This window comes from Otolemur garnettii, unplaced genomic scaffold (genome assembly GCF_000181295.1).
Source record: "Otolemur garnettii isolate 467f Iridium unplaced genomic scaffold, OtoGar3 scaffold00024, whole genome shotgun sequence".
NCBI lineage: Eukaryota > Metazoa > Chordata > Mammalia > Primates > Galagidae > Otolemur > Otolemur garnettii.
This window is the reverse complement of record NW_003852419.1, coordinates 19,142,803-19,160,880: the sequence shown is the minus strand read 5'-3', so window position 1 is coordinate 19,160,880 and position 18,078 is coordinate 19,142,803. Positions and strand designations below refer to the sequence as shown.

The following is an 18,078-nucleotide window of genomic DNA, read 5'->3' as shown; positions in this document are numbered from 1 at the left end:
AAACTTGACCACATTGAGATAAAAATTGCTATTTCTTAATATTTGAAATCAAAAACTATTTATTCTAAAACTAGAGTTAACCTTAAGCTAGCTATGTTCTATCTGGGTTTTCCCTTCTGCTGGCTAAATAATCATCATTTAAAATATCTGGAAACTTTGGTTATAAAGTTGGAGAGCTAAGAATTATTAGATAGCCCATCTTATAAAAGCCCATCCCTTCCAGCATCCTGTTCTTTTATAAAAAAGGATCCAATTATTTCTCAGCTGACCCTAGACAGATTCTTTCTATAATCCGTACCTTGGTCTAGATGTTTACTGTGCACTTCAGAAAACAGTATTTTCTAACATCTGTTTAGCATTTATTTTCCTTTAATCCCTATTTATATTCTGTTTTCCAAATCTTCACTCAGCTCTAAAAAAAGAAGTTCAATAATTAATAGCTTGACACAATGTCAGCTATTTAAGATTTCAGATACTCAATGTCATTCTTTGCTTTTCACCACCTTCTTGTATTTGAAGGAGAATAGCTAAGCTAAATTTTTAAAATGCCATCATTCTTTTGAATCATTAAAATAACACTGGGGGAAGAGAGGTTATATAATGAAAAAAAAAAGGTGGTAGAATTAGGCCCTCGCTGATAAAAGCGATAAGAACCAGAGCTTCCAAGAAAACCAGACCTGAGAATAAGGCCAAATCCTACTTCTTATCAACATGAAACTGTTACATCTGGAGTTACTTTCTGACATTATTCTGAAAGCTAGCTTTTGTCTTAGCTGGATTGTTTCCAAACAGACTAATGTTGGAGTGCTTATTGCTTAAGCAGGGATGATTTCTACAAGTCTCAATTCAGGCTAAGAATTTTTTTTTTTTTTTTTTTGAGACAGAGTCTCAAGCTGTCATCCTGGGCAGAGAGCTGTGGCATCACATCTCACAGCAACCTCCAACTCTTGGGCTCAAGCAATCCTCTTGCCTTGTTTTTTTTTTGTAGTTTTTGGCTGAGGCTGGGTTTGAACCCGCCACCTCTGGCATATGGGGCTGGCGCCCTACTCCTTTGAGCGACAGGCACTGCCCCATTTTTTCTATTTTTAGTAGAGACAGAGGTGTCACTCTTGCTCTGGTTGGTCTCGAACTCATTAATTCAAGCAATCTACCTGCCTCAGCCTCCCAGAGTTATAGGAGTACAGGTGTGAGCGACAGCACCTGGCCAAGGCTAAGAATTTTTATTTTGTTTCAAATTTCCGGAAATCAAAGCAAAGTGGGGTTGTGGAAGTAGTAAATCTACTGGGGCCTCAGGGACCCTTATGCCAGTTTTTTCCTTTTCTGATCCTTACTCTATCCTTCTGTTACCAGGGAGAGGTTCTGGTTTAATATAAGTGTCCCTTACAAAAATTTACACAATTTAGTCCCAGAAAATACCAATTAAGCAAGAATGGAGAGTGATTCTTAGAAGGAATACAAACCGACATAACCTTTCTGGAGAATGATTTGGCAATGTTTATCAAAGTCTTCTTAAAACCTGTGTACTTCACTTTCAGGAATTTAATCATAAGTCCATTCTTTTTTTTTTTTTGAGACAGAACCTCAAGCTGTCCCCCTGTGTAGAGTGCCATGGCGTTACAGCTCACAGCAACCTCCAACTCCTGGGCTCTAGCAAGTCTCCTGCCTCAGCCTCCCAAGTAGCTGGGACCACAGGCGCCCGCCACAACGCCCGGCTGTTTTTTGGTTGCAGCCATCATTGTTGTTTGGCGGGCCCGGGCTGGGGATTTGAACCCGCCACCTTAGGTGTATGTGGCTGGTGCCTTAGCCACTTGAGCCACAGGCGCCGAGCCGGAAAGTCCACTCTTCTCCTAGTTCTGGGCTTCACATTCTGTTATCTCTGTATGTTAGGTTGATAGATCATTAACAGTTCTTCTTAGTATGTTTCTGTACTTTCTTAATAGACTATAATAAATATATACTCCTTTGATAAGAAAAAATTGAAAAATCTTCAGCAAATATAAAACATACCCTGTCTAAAACAACTTGCATTCAAAAATGTTTAGTGTTAGATGTGGGGACCATCCTCCCTATTTTTAAATTTTTTTAATTTTGAAAAACTCAATATACATTAAAAGTAGTTTTTCTAATGACTCAGGGCTCAAGGATATAATAGAAAAAGCTCATGTCCACTTTTGAAGCTATTCCTTCCATGTGATGACCTAAACAGAGCTTCAAACTATGACAATGACTTCCTTTTTCTAGCCCATGGCCTGTCCCTTCAAGCTTCCATGGGATATGTGAATCAACATCAATGTGGTAGCTGTATTTCTTCCTTCCTAGGACATCTAGAATCCCATTATCTGTTGAGATATTCATTTCCTCCATTTTATAGCAGGAGATAATGTCTAAATTCCCTTAGATTACAGGGCAGTAGCCTTGCAAACAGAAAGCAAATTTTAATAGTTTTTGTGCCAACTACAATAGTTTTTGTGCCATTCCTAAATCTATTTGCAGTACTGTTTCAAGATGTTTTCTGAAGGGTCCACAGGCACTACATTTAAAACCTTCTGATCATTGTTTGCTAACTGCTAAGATGGATTTAATCAGGAAAGAAGCTAGTAATTTCAGTTTGGGTGTTAAAAGAGCTCCTGAAATGTCTCCAGACTGATTTAGGAAAAACTTCTTTTTTTTGGCCAGGGCTGGGTTTGAATCTGCCACCTCCAGTATATGGGGCCAGTGCCCTACTCCTTTAAGCCACAGGGACCTCCCAGGATAAACTTCTTTTTTTCTTTTTTTTTTTTTTTTGCAGTTTATTTTTATTTTTATTTTTTGGCCAGGGCTGGGTTTGAACCTACCACCCTTGGCATATGGGGCCGGCACCCTACTCCTTGAGCCACAGGCACCACCCAGGATAAACTTCTTAATAGAAGATGGTTTATTTCTGCCCTGAAATAAACTCATTAGAACTGAGATATGTGTGGCGCCTGTAGCTCAAGTGGCTAAGGTGCCAGCCACATACACCAGAACTGGCAGGTTTGAATCTGGCCTGGGCCTGCCAAACAATGACAACTATACCAGAAAATAGCCAGGCATTGTGGTGGATGCCTGTAGTCTCAGCTACTTGGGAGGCTAAGGCAAGAGTATTGCTTAAACCCGGGAGCTGGAGGTTGCTGTGAGCTGTGACACTTTAAAAGGGTGATAGCTTGAGACTGTCTCAAAAAAAAAAAAAAAAAAAAAAAAAAGAACTGAGATATGCTATAACCACAGATCAAGAGAATGTTTTTTAAACATATTACATCCTAAAAGCAACTGAAGTTTCTAAATATTTTCAGTATCAGATGATAAAACCTGTTTACCAAGGACCCTTGTCTCAATATATAGGGTGACAGTCTTTTCCTTTTGAATGGCATACTCTTGGGTGTTTGGTAACTTCTCTACTAGAACCTAGTTTTTATTGTACTAGCTCTTCTTTTTTTTTTTTTGAGACAGAGTCTCACTATGTCACCCTTGGTAGAGTGCTGTGATATCACAGCTCACAGCAACCTCAAACTCTTGGGCTTAAGTGATTCTCTTGCCTTAGCCTCCCAAGTAGCTGGGACCGTTTGGCAGGCCCAGGCCAGATTTGAACCCACCAGCTCCATTGTATGTGGCTGGCGCCCTGTTGAGCTACAGGTGCTGATCCTATACTAGCTCTTCTTGAAGAAATTTCTGAAAGAGGTTTTATTTGATGAGTCATGTAAAATTTTCTAAGGTAAAAGAATCACCTTGGCATTTTCCCCTCTCCCTAATTCTGATTTGAGTTGAGCGAAGGGCGTCTCTTTGTTACAAGGCCATTTTAGTTCCAGGGTTCCAGAAAAGCCCAACTCCCTCAGTAGTACAGATCAAACCAGACACCCAGATTAAGGCAGAACTAATACAAATGCCAGAAGCATCTCAAGTTGTACCAGGGTCAGGTATTTCCTTTCTAGGTTAGGCAGGCTCCTCCATGGCTCAGCTCAGGACACACGGTACTTGGTCAGCCCTATATTTGCATGACTAAAATGTCCCCCGCACCCTTTCCTTTTCTAATTCTTGCATGATTTATCATGTATAAATTTCTAAAATCTCACTCAGAACAAACCATCATGGCAAGGGTTCAAAAGTTAATCCCACCTACCCCAGTCCTACTGGAACCAAGTCTCTATGGATAGGGCCCTGGAAACCTGCTTTTTTTTTTTTTTTTAAATGCTTTCATCCCTTTTAACCTTTATTCATGCTGAATTCTGAGAACCTCTGCACTAGAACAAACTATAAGAGTAAATGAAATAAATGAAAGAGAGAGAGAGAAAGAAATCTCCACGAGCAGAGGCAGACAAGATTGCTTTCGAGTATTTAATATCAATGGAGGAACAGGAATATTTTTTTAAAAGGTCAGTGGGGGAGGAATCATCAATACATTGTTTCTACAATGCCAACTACTTCCTACATCATTTACAGTTAGGCTGGCTGCATCAGTGTGTTGATACTTTCTTCTACTTCTGAGAGCTTCTTCAGGATTTGGTTAACCTTGACCTCATCACATTCCAAACACAGAAATTCAGATTCCTGGAAAAGACAAAAAGATGTTTTAGAGAGGACTCCCAAGATAGCTAAGGTTATCTGCCATGACCAAGATTGAAAGGCCTTGGGTCCCAGTCCAACAAACCCAATCAGATCTTATTCAGGGGTCCTCAAACTTTTTAAACAGGGGGCCAGTTCACTGTCCCTCAGACCATTGGAGGGCTGGACGGCAGGCCCTGGGATGAGTCAGCTGCTAAGCAGGACAGGCAGCAGCGGCAAAAACATCTGGCAGGCCAGATAAATTTCCTAGGCAGGCCACATGAGGCTTGTGGGCCATAGTTTGAGGACAACTGATCTAAGGCAGTGGTTCTCAACCTTCCTAATGCCTCCTAACGCCGTAACCCTTTAGTATAGTTCCTCATATTGTATTGACCCCCAATCATAAAATTATTTTCATTGCTACTTCATAATGGTAATTTTGCTATTGTTATGAATCATAATGTAAATATCTGATATGTTACAAAGGGGTTGTGACCCACAGGTTGAGAATCGCTGATCTAAGTAATATTTTACATAGCAAAGGAAATCCACAAAATACCCTAAATCAGTGGTTCTCAACCTTCCTAATGCCATAACCCTTTAATACAGTTCCTGTGAGTCGCAACCCACAGGTTGAGAACCGCTGCCCTAAATGAACCTGTTTCCATACTGGTATTTCATAAATGATATAGAGGTATGCTAATGTTGGGTGTTCTCATGAACATGAGAAGTTCTTCCCATCTATTATCTCATTTGATCTTAAAATAATTTTTAAGATAAATACTTAAGTATTGCTATTTTATAGACAAGGACTCTGAGGCAGAAAGACGTTAACCAGTATTAAAAAAAAAATCAGGGCAGCGCCTATGGCTCAAGGAGTAGGGCGCCGGTCCCATATACCAGAGGTGACAGGTGGGTTCATACTTGGCCCCAGCCAAAAACTTCAAAAAAAAAAAATCAGAAGCTCATACTCATAATCCTATAATTTTGAAAGGACAAGGTGAGGGGATCACTTGAGGCCAGCAGTTTAAGACTAGCCTGGGCAACATGGGGAGACCTTGCCTCTATAAAATATAGAAAAACAAACAAACAAACAAACACCAAACAGATGCGGTGGTGTGCTCCTAAAAACCTAGTTACCAAAAATCTTTAAAGTATGGTAACTAGAATTTCATGTACAATGGATAAACCTTAGGTTTACACTGTCTTGAGTGACAAGGGCAAATTATAAGTTAAGAGTGACTACATTCAAGATCCTTAAGAATACAAACCAAGTATTTTTAGAGCACTATGAATCTTTGGAGGGTACATGATCCACTTGCCTTCTAGATAATGAAATTGAGGACTTAGGCATGCTAGATGTTATGCCTAATGCCCCCTGTGTTTGTTGATGGCAGAGTCACCCAGTCAAAGTTTTCTCTCTACATTTTTCTTTCTATGTACGGAAAGGGATCTGAATATACCATACCTAAATAGGCCACTTTGGCGTATAGATTATTTTGACCTGAAGGCAACTGAGAAGCAACAGATGGAGAAAGAAGTATTCTTGGAGCTTTCCTTATCTGACTTAAGCAGAAACTTCTAAATATTGAGAACTGCCATAAGTCAGTTTTATGGCCTTCATTGGCACCAAGGTGAGTTTGCACAAATAAACCTTCCTAAAAGAACCCCTATCTAGCATAAATTTCCCCACATACAGTATTTACCTTCCCCTAATTTACCACTTCCGGGAACCCTACCCCTGTACCCTTTATCTAGTCACTTCTCCACAATTTATCTCCCTTCGTTAAGATGATATCAAGCTTCCAAGTCTAACTGCCTCTTTGGATTTTTACTTTTTTTCTGTGAAGCCCTTGTGTGTGCAAAATTAAAAATATTAACATTTATGAACTTTATAAATTTTTCTGCTGGGAATCTTTTCTTAATTTGTTGGCCTCATCTATAAACCTAAGAGAGTGAGGAAAAGTTTTCCTCCCCTACAATACTACGGCTATTTCCTACCCCATCCTCAAAGTGGCAGATAAAGGAAGACCAACAGGCCTCCTCAGAGGGAGGGAGTCATTCTGCTATCAGCTAGAACACTGAAGAGTTGATTTTGGAAATTTATCTGTGCTCCTGCTAAGCTACTGAGCTAAGTCTATACTGATGGCACTGAATATCCCCCCAGGAGAAAGGAGCACAGAGGAAAAGAAGGAGACCCTTGGATGAAAGGCTTCCAAAGAGAAGGCAGGCAATTTTCCCTACCTGAAGGAACCCTGTCTTTACACATGTGTTTGGGTAGAATAAAAGTATAATCTCATATGTAAGTTTAGAAACTCTGCCAAGTTTCCCTTTAGTCCAAGGCAAAACCAAGTTTAAATAAAGAAAGACCATGAGTAATGGAAGCTCTCAGTATTCAAACTCTAAGAAGGGTTATCTCCTTTTGGGAAGAAAAACAAATCTATGGCAAATTAGGAAATTGAGTTGGCAAAATTAAAAACAGTTCTCTGATTTGAAAGCTCCTGTTCTCTGTTTTTACTGAGACCTTAAGCTTGACTTTAAAACACCTTTGGACATGGCTCAGTGCCTATAGCTCAGTGGGCAGGGAACCGGCCCCATACACCGGGGCTGGAGGGTTCAAACCTGGCCCAGGCCTGCCAAACAACAATGACAACTACAACAAAAAAATGCCGGGTGTTGTGGCGGGTGCCTGTAGTCCCAGCTACTTGGGAGGCTGAGGCAAGAGAATTTCTTAAGCCCAAGAGTTTGAGGTTGCTGAGAGCTGTGACACCACAGCACTCAATTGAGGGCTACCTAGTGAGACTCTGTCTCAAAAAACAACAACAAACAAACAAACAAAACCCACCTTTTGACAGTTGGCCTTGGAAACAATGGTCTAATAACTAGTATGTTGTTTGGTGGCCCAGGCTAGATTCGAACCCACCAGCTCAAGTGTATGTGGCTGGTGTCTTAGCCACTTGAGCCACAGGCACCAAGCCGAATCTCAGTTTATTTTTAAGTAAAGACAAACACTAGATAAAGAGAGTACAAACTTTTTTTTCCTTTTTTTATTTTTTATTAAATCATAGCTGTATACATTATGCAATCATGGGGTACAATGTGCTGGTTTTATATACCATTTGTAATATTTTCATCAAACTGGTTAACATAGCCTTCATGGTATTTTCTTAGTTATTGTGTTAAGACATTTATATTCTACACTTACTAAATTTAACATGTACCCTTGTAAAATGCACCGTAGGTGTGATCCCACCAATTACCTGCCTCCACCCATCCTCCCCCCTCCCCTCCCCTCCCTCTCCTCTTATCTCTTCTTCTTGGGCTATAGTTGGGTTATAGCTTTCATATGAAAGCTATAAATTGGTTTCATACTAGGACTGAGTACATTGGATACTTTTTCTTCCATTCTTTTTCTTTTTTCTTTTTGTAGAGACAGAGTCTCACTTTATCACCCTTGGCAGAGTGCCGTGACGGTAGAGTGCCGTGGTATCACACAGCTCACAGCAACCTCCAACTCCTAGGCTTAGGTGATTCTCTTGCCTCAGCCTTCCGAGTAGCTGGGACTACAGGCACCCACCACAGTGCCGGCTATTTTTGTTGCAGTTGTCATTGTTTTTTTTAGCTGGCCTGGGCTGGATTCGAACTCACCAGCCTTAGTGTATGTGGCTAGCACCATAACCACCATGCTGCAGGCTCCAAGCCAAGTTGCTTTTCCTTATCTAGGCCTTTCCTTTGCTGCAATAATAATAAGAGATGACAAGACTAAAATGCCTGTATTAAAGTATCTGAGTCAAGAGTTAGAACTTGCTTCTTTTCAGTAAAGGAAAAGGCTGCTGCTTAGCAAACGTTTGATTAATCCATCTATATGTCAAAACCTCTTTGTGCATAATGCATCCATTTATTGACCTCCTTCTCTGGGCCTATATACATATCCTGAGCAATTCTTCTGCAACTATAGTGATAAAATGCTAAAATTAGAAAATAAAAAAGATTTATGACTTAATAAATACTTAAGTGGAAGCATTTAGAACAAATTCAATATAAAACAAAAATCCTATAATCTATTTTCTACATTATTTCCCATGCAAAACTGTCATAATAAATTTTGTCCCCACTTTATGTTAATCATAGTTAGCACTAAATACAACATCGGCAATGTTGGCTCTCATGTATTATGGTTTCTTTAAAAAATGACAAAGTAGCTGGGTGGGGTGGCTCATGCCTGTAATCCCAGCACTTGGGAGGCTGAGGTAGGTGGATTGCCTGAGCGCACAGGTTGGAGCCAGCCTGATCTAGAGCAAGACTTCGTCTCTAAAGATAGCCAGGCATTGTGGCAGGCACCTTAGTCTCAGCTACTTGGGAGGCTGAGGCAAGAGAACTGCTTAAACCCAAGAGTTGGAGGTTGCTGTGAATTGTGACTCCATGGCACTCTCAAGGGTGTCTCAAGGGTGACATAGTAAGACTGTCTCAAAAAAAAAGAAAAAGAAAAAGAAAAAAATTTAGGAGAGAGAGAGAGAACATGTGGCAGAGGTCAAAACTGGCAATGGCTTCCTGAAGAGCAATTATATAATAAGGATAATAAGGTACCCAGTAGCTTCAAGCATTGTTTGCCAGAGAAATTCAAAACATCTTCATAAATAAACACGTGGTCACCTCGCAGCCCTCACTTACTGTGTCTTTCTCACCATCATCACTGATACTGCTCCTTAACTACTTCAGGAGACCTTGAATCCTAGAAATACCTTCTTTAAAGTAAAAGATCATCCAAGTTCCTTCCCAAGGAACCATCTATTCAAAATTAAAATTTTGTAGTTCTCTGGCTTGGTGCCTGTGGCTCAAGTGGCTAAGGCACCAGCCACATACACCTAAGGTGGCAGGTTCAAATCCAGCCCAGGCCTGCCAAACAACAATGACGCTGCAACCAAAAAATAGCCAGGCGTTGTGGCGGGCGCCTGTGGTCCCAGCTACTTGGGAGGCTGAGGCAGGAGACTTGCTTGAGCCCAGGAGTTGGAGATTGCTGTGAGCTATGATGCCACAGCACTCTACCCAAGGGGACAGCTTGAGGCTCTGTCTCAAAAAAAAAAAAAAAATCTGCAGTTCTCTGAAAGCTGTGCTAATTACTCTCCATTTTCCCTTTTCTATCCATTTCTACCCTTTTCTGCCTTATTCCATGGAGGCTGTTTTCTAAAGGGTATGTTACTCACTTGTTCCCCAGTTTATATGAGTAGCTGTGTTTATGCAAGAGGAGAGAAAGTTTATGATACTAGTCCCCAAACTTGATATTGCCAGTATTTTCTATGTGGAGGTGCCATTTCTTCATTTCCTACTTCATTTACTGGTTGCTATCTTCTGGTTTGCATAACCAACTGCACACACACACAGCTGAGTCTCTTAAGAATGCCAGAGTACAGAATCATCAGACACAGACTCCAAAGATAAGCAGAGCAAGGATTTCCATCATGCCTATGTTGGTAGGAAGTCTGCCTTCCAAGTGACAAATAACAGGATGAACCAGAAAATATATTTGATTTTTTCTATTATCATTTGATATTGAAATCTTATATAATAGCACTTTGATAGTAGAAGGATATAGGAAGGAAAGAGGGAACGAAGGCAGCGAGGCAGGCGGACAAGGAGGAGGAGGAAGAACATCAACAGTGACGACGAAGATGAGATTTCATAAAGAATTTGTACCAAAGGTCCTTGATAACAGAAACAAGGCTTCATGTTTATAAACTGTTCTTATACCCTATATCTAAGGCAACAGATAGCTTATGCTATATCTCAAAATAACACTTAGACACAAAGAAAACTTGTGATTTATAATCTTTTTTCTTTATCCTTCAACAAACATTTTAAGTAACAAATACCACTGAAGTCCTTCTTCAGGCTATTTTTATCCCCAATTCTTATTTCATTTCTCTCTCTGGCTCCATGAGTGCTTACCCATCTCATTTCAAACACAGAAGCCAACAAGTCCAACGCCTACTATGTAAAGAGCAGGACCCAATTTTCCAAAAGAGGGGAAATACCATCACATCAAAAAATCACTGCATCACAGGCAAGTCATCCTCCTGAGGGTGAAAAGAACTGAAATCCCCAAGACTGCAGCTCAGTGACTGGGAACTCAATTAAAATGACTGACCCCCACATTCAGTAGGCATCCATGTTGTGCTAAGAGCTTTGTGGGAGGAGGACAGGATCTCCAACAGGATTCACTCTTAATACACGAACATAGCAGTGTTAGCACAAACTAGGTGCGTTCACAGCCAGAGCAGCTGCTAGAGGAAGAGTTTATCCACATGCTTGCAATCTCCAAGACCAGGGCTGAGTATTAGCAGTGTAGTTGAAAGTATTAATAATCACTGGACAATTCCTGATTTGTCTGAAGATGTCATTTAGGCATTTCAAAGAACTTTTGTGAGGACAACCTGATAACACCAGTTAGAATGTTCAAAAAATTGAAAAGCCCCCACTCCTATTAAAAATAAACTTTATACAGCAACGCCTATAGCTCAGTGAGTAGGACACCAGCCACATACATCAAGGCTGGCAGGTTCGAACCTGGCCTGCGTCAGTTAAAATGACAATGACAATTACAACAACAACAACAAAAATAGCCGGGTGTTGCGGGGGGCACCGATAGTCCCAGTACTTGGGAGGCTGAGGCAAGAGAATTGCTTAAGCCCGAGAGTGTGCGGTTGCTGTGAGCTGTGATGCCATGGCACTCTACCTAGGGTGACAGCTTGATACTCTGTCTCAAAAAAATAAGATAAAATAAACTTTATAGGAAACACGAATTTTAAATAATTTTTTTTGAAACTCAAGGGAGTTAGATACATTAGATATTTAAGAAATTTCAGATCAAAAAAGAAAGACATTTCAGATCTACCACTAATGTGAGTTACCATTAACAAGCCTAAGGCACCTAAATTCAATCTTCTAAGTAACACACATAGTATGATATAAAATGGCAACACTGTAAAGTAATAACACACAAGATCTTAATTATTCAGAAATCTACTCCAATATCTGGGTCTTTGCTGCTTCTCCTTCCCTTCCTTTATTGGCTCATCTTTAGATATTTCCAAGAAATAGAAAAAAGAAGTGAATTTAAACTGGTTAATCTGACCATATCACAGCAGCTCTGATGCTCTACTAAAGGTTCTATAGAAAAGAAGATTAAAAGGCCAGGCTTGGTGTTCATGCCTGTAATTCTAGCACTCTGGGAGGCCAAGGCTGGATTGCTTGAGCTCACAGGTTTGAGACCAGCCTGAGCAAGAGTGAGACCCCATCTCTAAAAACAGCTGGGTGTTGTGGTAGGTGCCTGTAGTCCCAGCTACTCAGGAGGCTGAGGCAAGAGAATTGTTTGAACCCAAGGGTTTGAGGTTGCTGTTGAGCTATGACACCATGACACTCTACCAAGGGTGACAAACTGAGACTGTCTCAAAAACAAAAAAACGAGATTAGAGTTATTGAGAGAAAGGAACTTTAACCATGACTTCCCACAACTACTTTTGAAAATCCTTTAAGCTAGAAAGGTGCTTAAAGCTAGAAAGTTTCAATTTAAGGTAGAAAGATGTTCTTATTCCCAAATATTTCCCATATTCAGTGACCAGGACTACTGCCTTCAGCCTAGATGATGTCTTTAAAACATAAATACCCCAAGGAGAGGTAATACAAAAAGTCATTAACACTTTTCCATTACTGAAAAATCAGGAGATCTATTTTCTCCCAGAAAGAAAGAACTGAGTAGCCTGCATTAAAGCATTAAGATGGATTGGGGTAGGGATGGGAGGTGTAGGGCACAAGACATAAAGCACACCAAAGGCAAACCCCTCACCTTACCTCATAACCCCTATCAGAGACACACGCAGATCCAAGGTGAAAATATTTTATTTTCAGTTACTCAGATCCCATGACCTATGCCCTCAATGTCTGTGTGACTGGTTTTTTGTTTTGTTTTGTTTTGTTTTGTTTGAGACAAGGTCTCCTTGTGTTGCTCAGGCTAGTCCCAAACTCTCTGGCTTAAGCAATCCTCCCACCTTAGCCTCATGAGCTCAGGAGTAGTTGGGATTATAGGCATGAGCCACCATGCCTGGCTTCTGTGCCCTAATCACTCAATCACCAAGGCTGCTAGGCATCAGAAAACCCCAGGGAACCTTACAAAGGGTGCATTAGCAAGATAATCATAATAAAAACCAAAGGTTGAATTTATATAACACACACACACACACACGCACGCACGCACACACGCACACACGCACACACACAGGCTCCTCCTGCTGTGCTTTCATTTTAATCTGCAGGCTCAGGGCCTGTGAGCTAAGAAGGCAATGAGATTCCAAGAACTCTGTCCACTCAAAGTTGTCTGAGTTTCTAGGAAGAGGGAAGGTGGGACTATGCAAAGAAATGGACCCTGATATTCTTCTTTCGGTTTAGAGTCCTTGCCTGGAAAAAAGCTAGAGTCATAATTTAGAAGAAAATTAGATATGCTTGTCCTGCCAGTGTGTGGAGGAACACACTCTAGGCAACCCTGACATGTTTTGAAAAGGAGAAAATAGTTTTGATCTTGCAAGAATGAGTGGTGCTTTCATTGGCTAAATTACATAATACTAGACCAAGATTATCACTATTCCTTTTCCCCCAGAGATTTTATTTTATTTATTTTTTTTATTAAGTCATTCATACATAGATCATAAATACATTTATGCCATTATGGGATTCAATGTGTTGCTTATTTGTACAAACTGGAATGCTTACATCCTACTAAGCAACATAGCCTTCACCATAAAAACCCAATTACAGGATTAAGACATTTATGTTTCACACTTTAAAGCAGCTTCATATACATGCTGCTCCCTATTACAGGTCAGTGGATGATGATACAAGTAGGGGTGCCATCGACTTTCATATTACTATTAAAAAAAACATAAGAAACCCAGAGACTTGCCCCAATTACATGAAGCCCAGAATTTTCAGTTTTTTTTTTTTTTTTTTTTTTTTGAGACAGACACTCGCTATGTTGCCCTCAGTAGAGAGCTGTGCATTCATAGTTCACAGCAACCTCAAACTCCTGGGCTTAAGGGTGGTGCCTGTGGCTCAAGGAGTAGGGTGACAGCCATGTACCGGGAGGTGGTGGGGTTCAAACCCGTGCTGTGTAGCAACTCTCTGCAACAACAACAACAAAAAACTCCTGGGCTTAAGCGATTTTCTTGCCTCAGCCTCCTGAGTAGCTGGGCCTATAGGCGCCTGCCACAATGCCCAGCTATTTTCTGGTTGCAATCGTCATCATTATTGTTCAGCAGGCCTGGGCCGGGCTCAAACCCGCCACCTTTGGTGTATGTGGCTGGCGACCTACTCACTGAGCTACGGGGGCCGAACTCATTCTCAGCTTTTTGATTCAACCAATACCCCCTAATATCCACATCTGACTTTTGAGTTTGGACATTTTCAAACCCAATTAGTTGTGAACTAAAAATAAAATCCTAAGCCCTCTGCTAACTGAATAGAACCCTCTTGGCTAAGGGATACCTTAAAACTGAGTTCCTGGGGTGGCAGCTGTGGTTCAAAAGGGTAGGGTACCGGTCCCATATGCCATAGATGGCAGGTTGAAACTCAGCCCTGGCCAAAAAAAATAAAGAATAAAATGTATTTAAAAAAAAAAAACAAAACTGAGTTCCTTACCATGGTGGGATGAGAGAGACAAAAAACAATTATAAATGCATAATTTCCCTTTATTGATATTTATGACTCCTCCTATAGCTTATTGAATATGTATTTTGACCACTTTAATATAAAATCTTGTTCCTTTTGTCCATCCTTTGAACTAGCTTCCCAACCTCTTAGAATTGTCCCAAACCCTTTATGAAAAATAAAGTTCTCCTTTTTCCAAAGCATAAACCTCATTATTAATTTTTTTAGTTAACATAGTGTACATTCAAAAGGGTAGAATGGGAATACCTGACTTCTTATTGATTTACATAAGCGCCAGGATTTAAGCATTTACAAAGAGATTTTTTAGAAACATCCAACAAAAATAAAACTTAGCTAAACATTAAAAGCTGCATACAATTAAATCAGCTGGCTCGGCACTGTAGCTCAAGCATCTAGGGCGCCAGCCACATACACTGGAGCTGGTGGATTCAAATCCAGCCTGGGCCCACCAAATAACAATGACAACTACAATAAAAAAAATAGATGGTTATGATGGGCACCTGTAGTCCTAGCTACTTGGGAGGCTGAGGCAAGAAGATTACTTAAGCCCAAGAGTTTGAGGTTGCTGTGAGCTATGATGCCACAGGACTCTACCAGGGCCAAGGAAATGAGACTACCTCAAAAATTGATCAATCAATCACTGTAAAATAAGTTGGCCAGGGTGTTGGCTCATAGCCTGTAATCCTAGAACTCTGGGGGGCCGAGGTAGGAGAGAGGATTCCTTGAGATCAGGAGTTCGAGACCAGCCTGAGCGACAGCAAGACCCTGTCTTTACTAAAAATTAAAAAATTACCTGGGCATTGTGGCCAGTGCCTGTAGTCCCAGCTACTGGGGAGGCTGAGGCAGGAGGATTACTTAAGCCCAGGAGTTTGAGGCTACTGTGAGCTAGGATGTACCAGCTATGGCACTCTAGCCTAGGCAACAGAATGAGACTCTTTCTCAAAAAAGAAAAAAGGAGAAAAGCTTAATAAAGCTTAATATAATTAAGTCATGGCTAATTTTTTCTTTCTTTCTTTCTTTCTTTTTTTTTAAGATAGAGTCTCACTATGTTGCCCTTGGTAAAGTGCTGTGTTGTCACAGCTCACAGCAACCTCCAACTCTTGGGCTTAAGCGATTCCTTGCCTCAGCCTCCCAAGTAGCTGGGACTACAAGGCACCTGCCACAATGCCTGGCTATTTTTCTTGTAGTTGTCATTGTTGTTTGGCAGGCCCAGTCCAGGTTCGAACCCACCAGCCCCGTTGGTGCATGTGGCTGGTGGCCCTAACCGCTGAGCTACAGGTGCTGAGCCAGTCATGGCTAATTTTTATGTTTTCTCAAAACTTCATGTAGCCAGTTCATTTTATAACTTGTCATTTTCAGTAGGATTTAATGTTTTGCTATTAAGATTTTCTGTATTTTGAAAAAAATTGGCTGAAAAATACCTGGATTAAAAACTACTGTTAAGTGTTCTGATTTGATCTACAGGAAATCATTCTAATTTTTGGCTAAGTAGAATTAGTTCCCATATGACAATGGACAGAGTGCCTGAGAAACAACTGCTGAATGGCAAATCACACTGAAGGAGGAAGACACTTCACTTAAATCTTTTTTTTTTTTTTTTTCTGAGACAGAGTCTTACCTTGTCATTCCTGGTAGAGTGTCCTGGCATCATAGCTCATAGCAACCTCTAACTCTTGGGCTTAAGTGATTCTCTTGCCTCAGTCTCCTGAGTAGCTGGGGCTACAGGCACTCGCCGCAACTCCTGGCTATTTTTTAGAGATGGGGTCTTGCTCTAGCTCAGGGTGGTCTTGAACTCATGAGCTCAGGCAATCAGCCCACTTTGGCCTCCCAAATTCTGGGATTACAGGCATCAGCCACAGCACCCGGCACTTCACTTATTTTTTTATTTTTTTATTTTTTTTGAGACAGGAGCCTCCAGCTGTCCCCCTGGTGGAGTGCCGTGTCATCACAGCTCACAGCAACCTCTCCTGCCTCAGCTCCTGTCTCCTGCCTCAGCCTCCCGAGTAGCTGGGACCACAGGTGCCCACCACAATGCCCAGCTATTTTGTGGTTGCAGCCGTCATTGTTGTTTGGCGGGCCCGGGCTGGATTCGAACCCACCACTTTGGGTGTACGTGGCTGGTGCCTTAGCCACTTGAGTCATAGGCGCTGAGCCACTTCACTTAAATCTTAAAGAAAGCAAATGACAACGATGCTGTGCACGCTAAGAAAAATTGTTGCTGATTTTAGTTTGAAGTACAGATTTGGGCCCTTCATCATTCCTGATGAGGTATATTCCAGGGCAAAGTCATTTGCAAACCACTTTGACAAAGAAACTACAGTATATTTTTATGAACAGGATAGAGAAGATTTAAACACCCCACCCCCACCCCTCACACACACACACCCCAGAGTCATCCAGAGTTGCTTGAATATCACAAACTAAGCAATGGCACCAGCTTCCTAAAATGTTCTTGATAATCTACAGATTCAGATGAAGAAACATTCTACTACATTTAACATAAAAATGGGAGCACAGGAACAGTAATGAATGACAAACTCCTTGCAGGGCAACAAGAGAGAAGTGATATTAATCAAACCAACTCTGGGATTGCAGAGCATTCTCAGCATGGATTTTTGTTTTTGTTTTGTTTTGTTTTGACAGAGTCTCACTATGTCACCCTTTGTAGAGTGCCGTGTCATCATAGCTCACAGCAACCTCAAACTCCTGGGCTCAAGCAATTCTCTTGCCTCAGCCTCCCAGGTAGCTGGGACTACAGGTCCCTGCCACAATGCCTGGCTATTTTTAGAGACAAGGTCTTACTCTGGCTCAGGCTAGTCTTGAACCTATGCCTCCCAGGTAGCTGGGACTACAGGCACCTGCCACAATGCCTGGCTATTTTTAGAGACAAGGTCTTACTCTGGCTCAAGCTAGTCTTGAACCTACGAGCTCAGGGCAATCCACCCACCCCAGCCTCCCAAATGCTGGCATTACAGGTCTGAGCCGCCATGCTTGGTCCCTCTTATTTCTTCTTGTTTGTTTGTTTGGAGACAAGGTATCACTCTGTCACCTTGGCTAGAGTGTAGTGGGATCACCATAACTACTGCAACTTCAAACTCCTGTACTTAGGTGATTCTCTTGCTTTAGCCTCCCAAAGTATCTGTTGGGTATGCCAAACATGCCCAGCTTATTTTTCTATTTTTCCTAGAGACTAGGTCTAGTTCTTACTCAGGCTCATCTGGAACTCCTGACCTCCTACCTTGGCCTCCCAAAGTGCTAGGATAATAGGCGTGAGCCACCATGCCCAGCCTCAATGTGGTTTCTTTATAGGGTATTTGTAACAGTACCATTGGGCAGAAACAGTCATAGTTAGAAAGCAGTATTTTCCCTGACTCCTCCATAGAGGAAGCAAATACAGCTATGGAAGGAGGGCAAACGTTGAAAACACCAAGGATAGGCTCAGTGCCTATAGCTCAGCAGATAGAGTGCCAGCCACATAACACTGGGGCTGGCAGTTTTGAACCCAGCCCCAGCCTGCCAAACAACAATGGCAACAACAACAAAAAAATAGCTGGAGGCAGTGCTTGTGGCTCAGTGAGTAGGGTGCCAGCCCCATATACTGAGGGTGGCAGGTTCAAACCTGGCCTCAGCCAAATTGCAACAAAAAATAGCGAGGCGTTGTGGTGGATACCTGTAGTCCCAGCTGCTTGGGAGGCTGAGGTGGGAGAATTGCCTGAGCCCAAGAGCTGGAGGTTGCTGTGAGTTGTGACTCCACAGCACTCTACCGAGGGTGACGAAATGAGACTCTATCTCAAAAAAAAAAAA

General features: G+C 41.5%; 1 protein-coding gene across 1 annotated transcript in view; it reads right to left on the bottom strand.

The window, feature by feature from the left end:
- Nucleotides 1-4,322: 4,322 nt before the first annotated feature.
- Nucleotides 4,323-18,078, bottom strand: part of COMMD1 (copper metabolism domain containing 1) — a gene marked incomplete at its 5' end in the record, with an annotated part of 139,881 nt that continues 126,125 nt past the window's right edge. Inside the window, one exon of the mRNA XM_012804003.2 lies at nucleotides 4,323-4,563. Coding sequence (XP_012659457.1) covers nucleotides 4,456-4,563 — 108 coding nt within the window. The remainder of the gene's footprint in view (nucleotides 4,564-18,078) is intronic.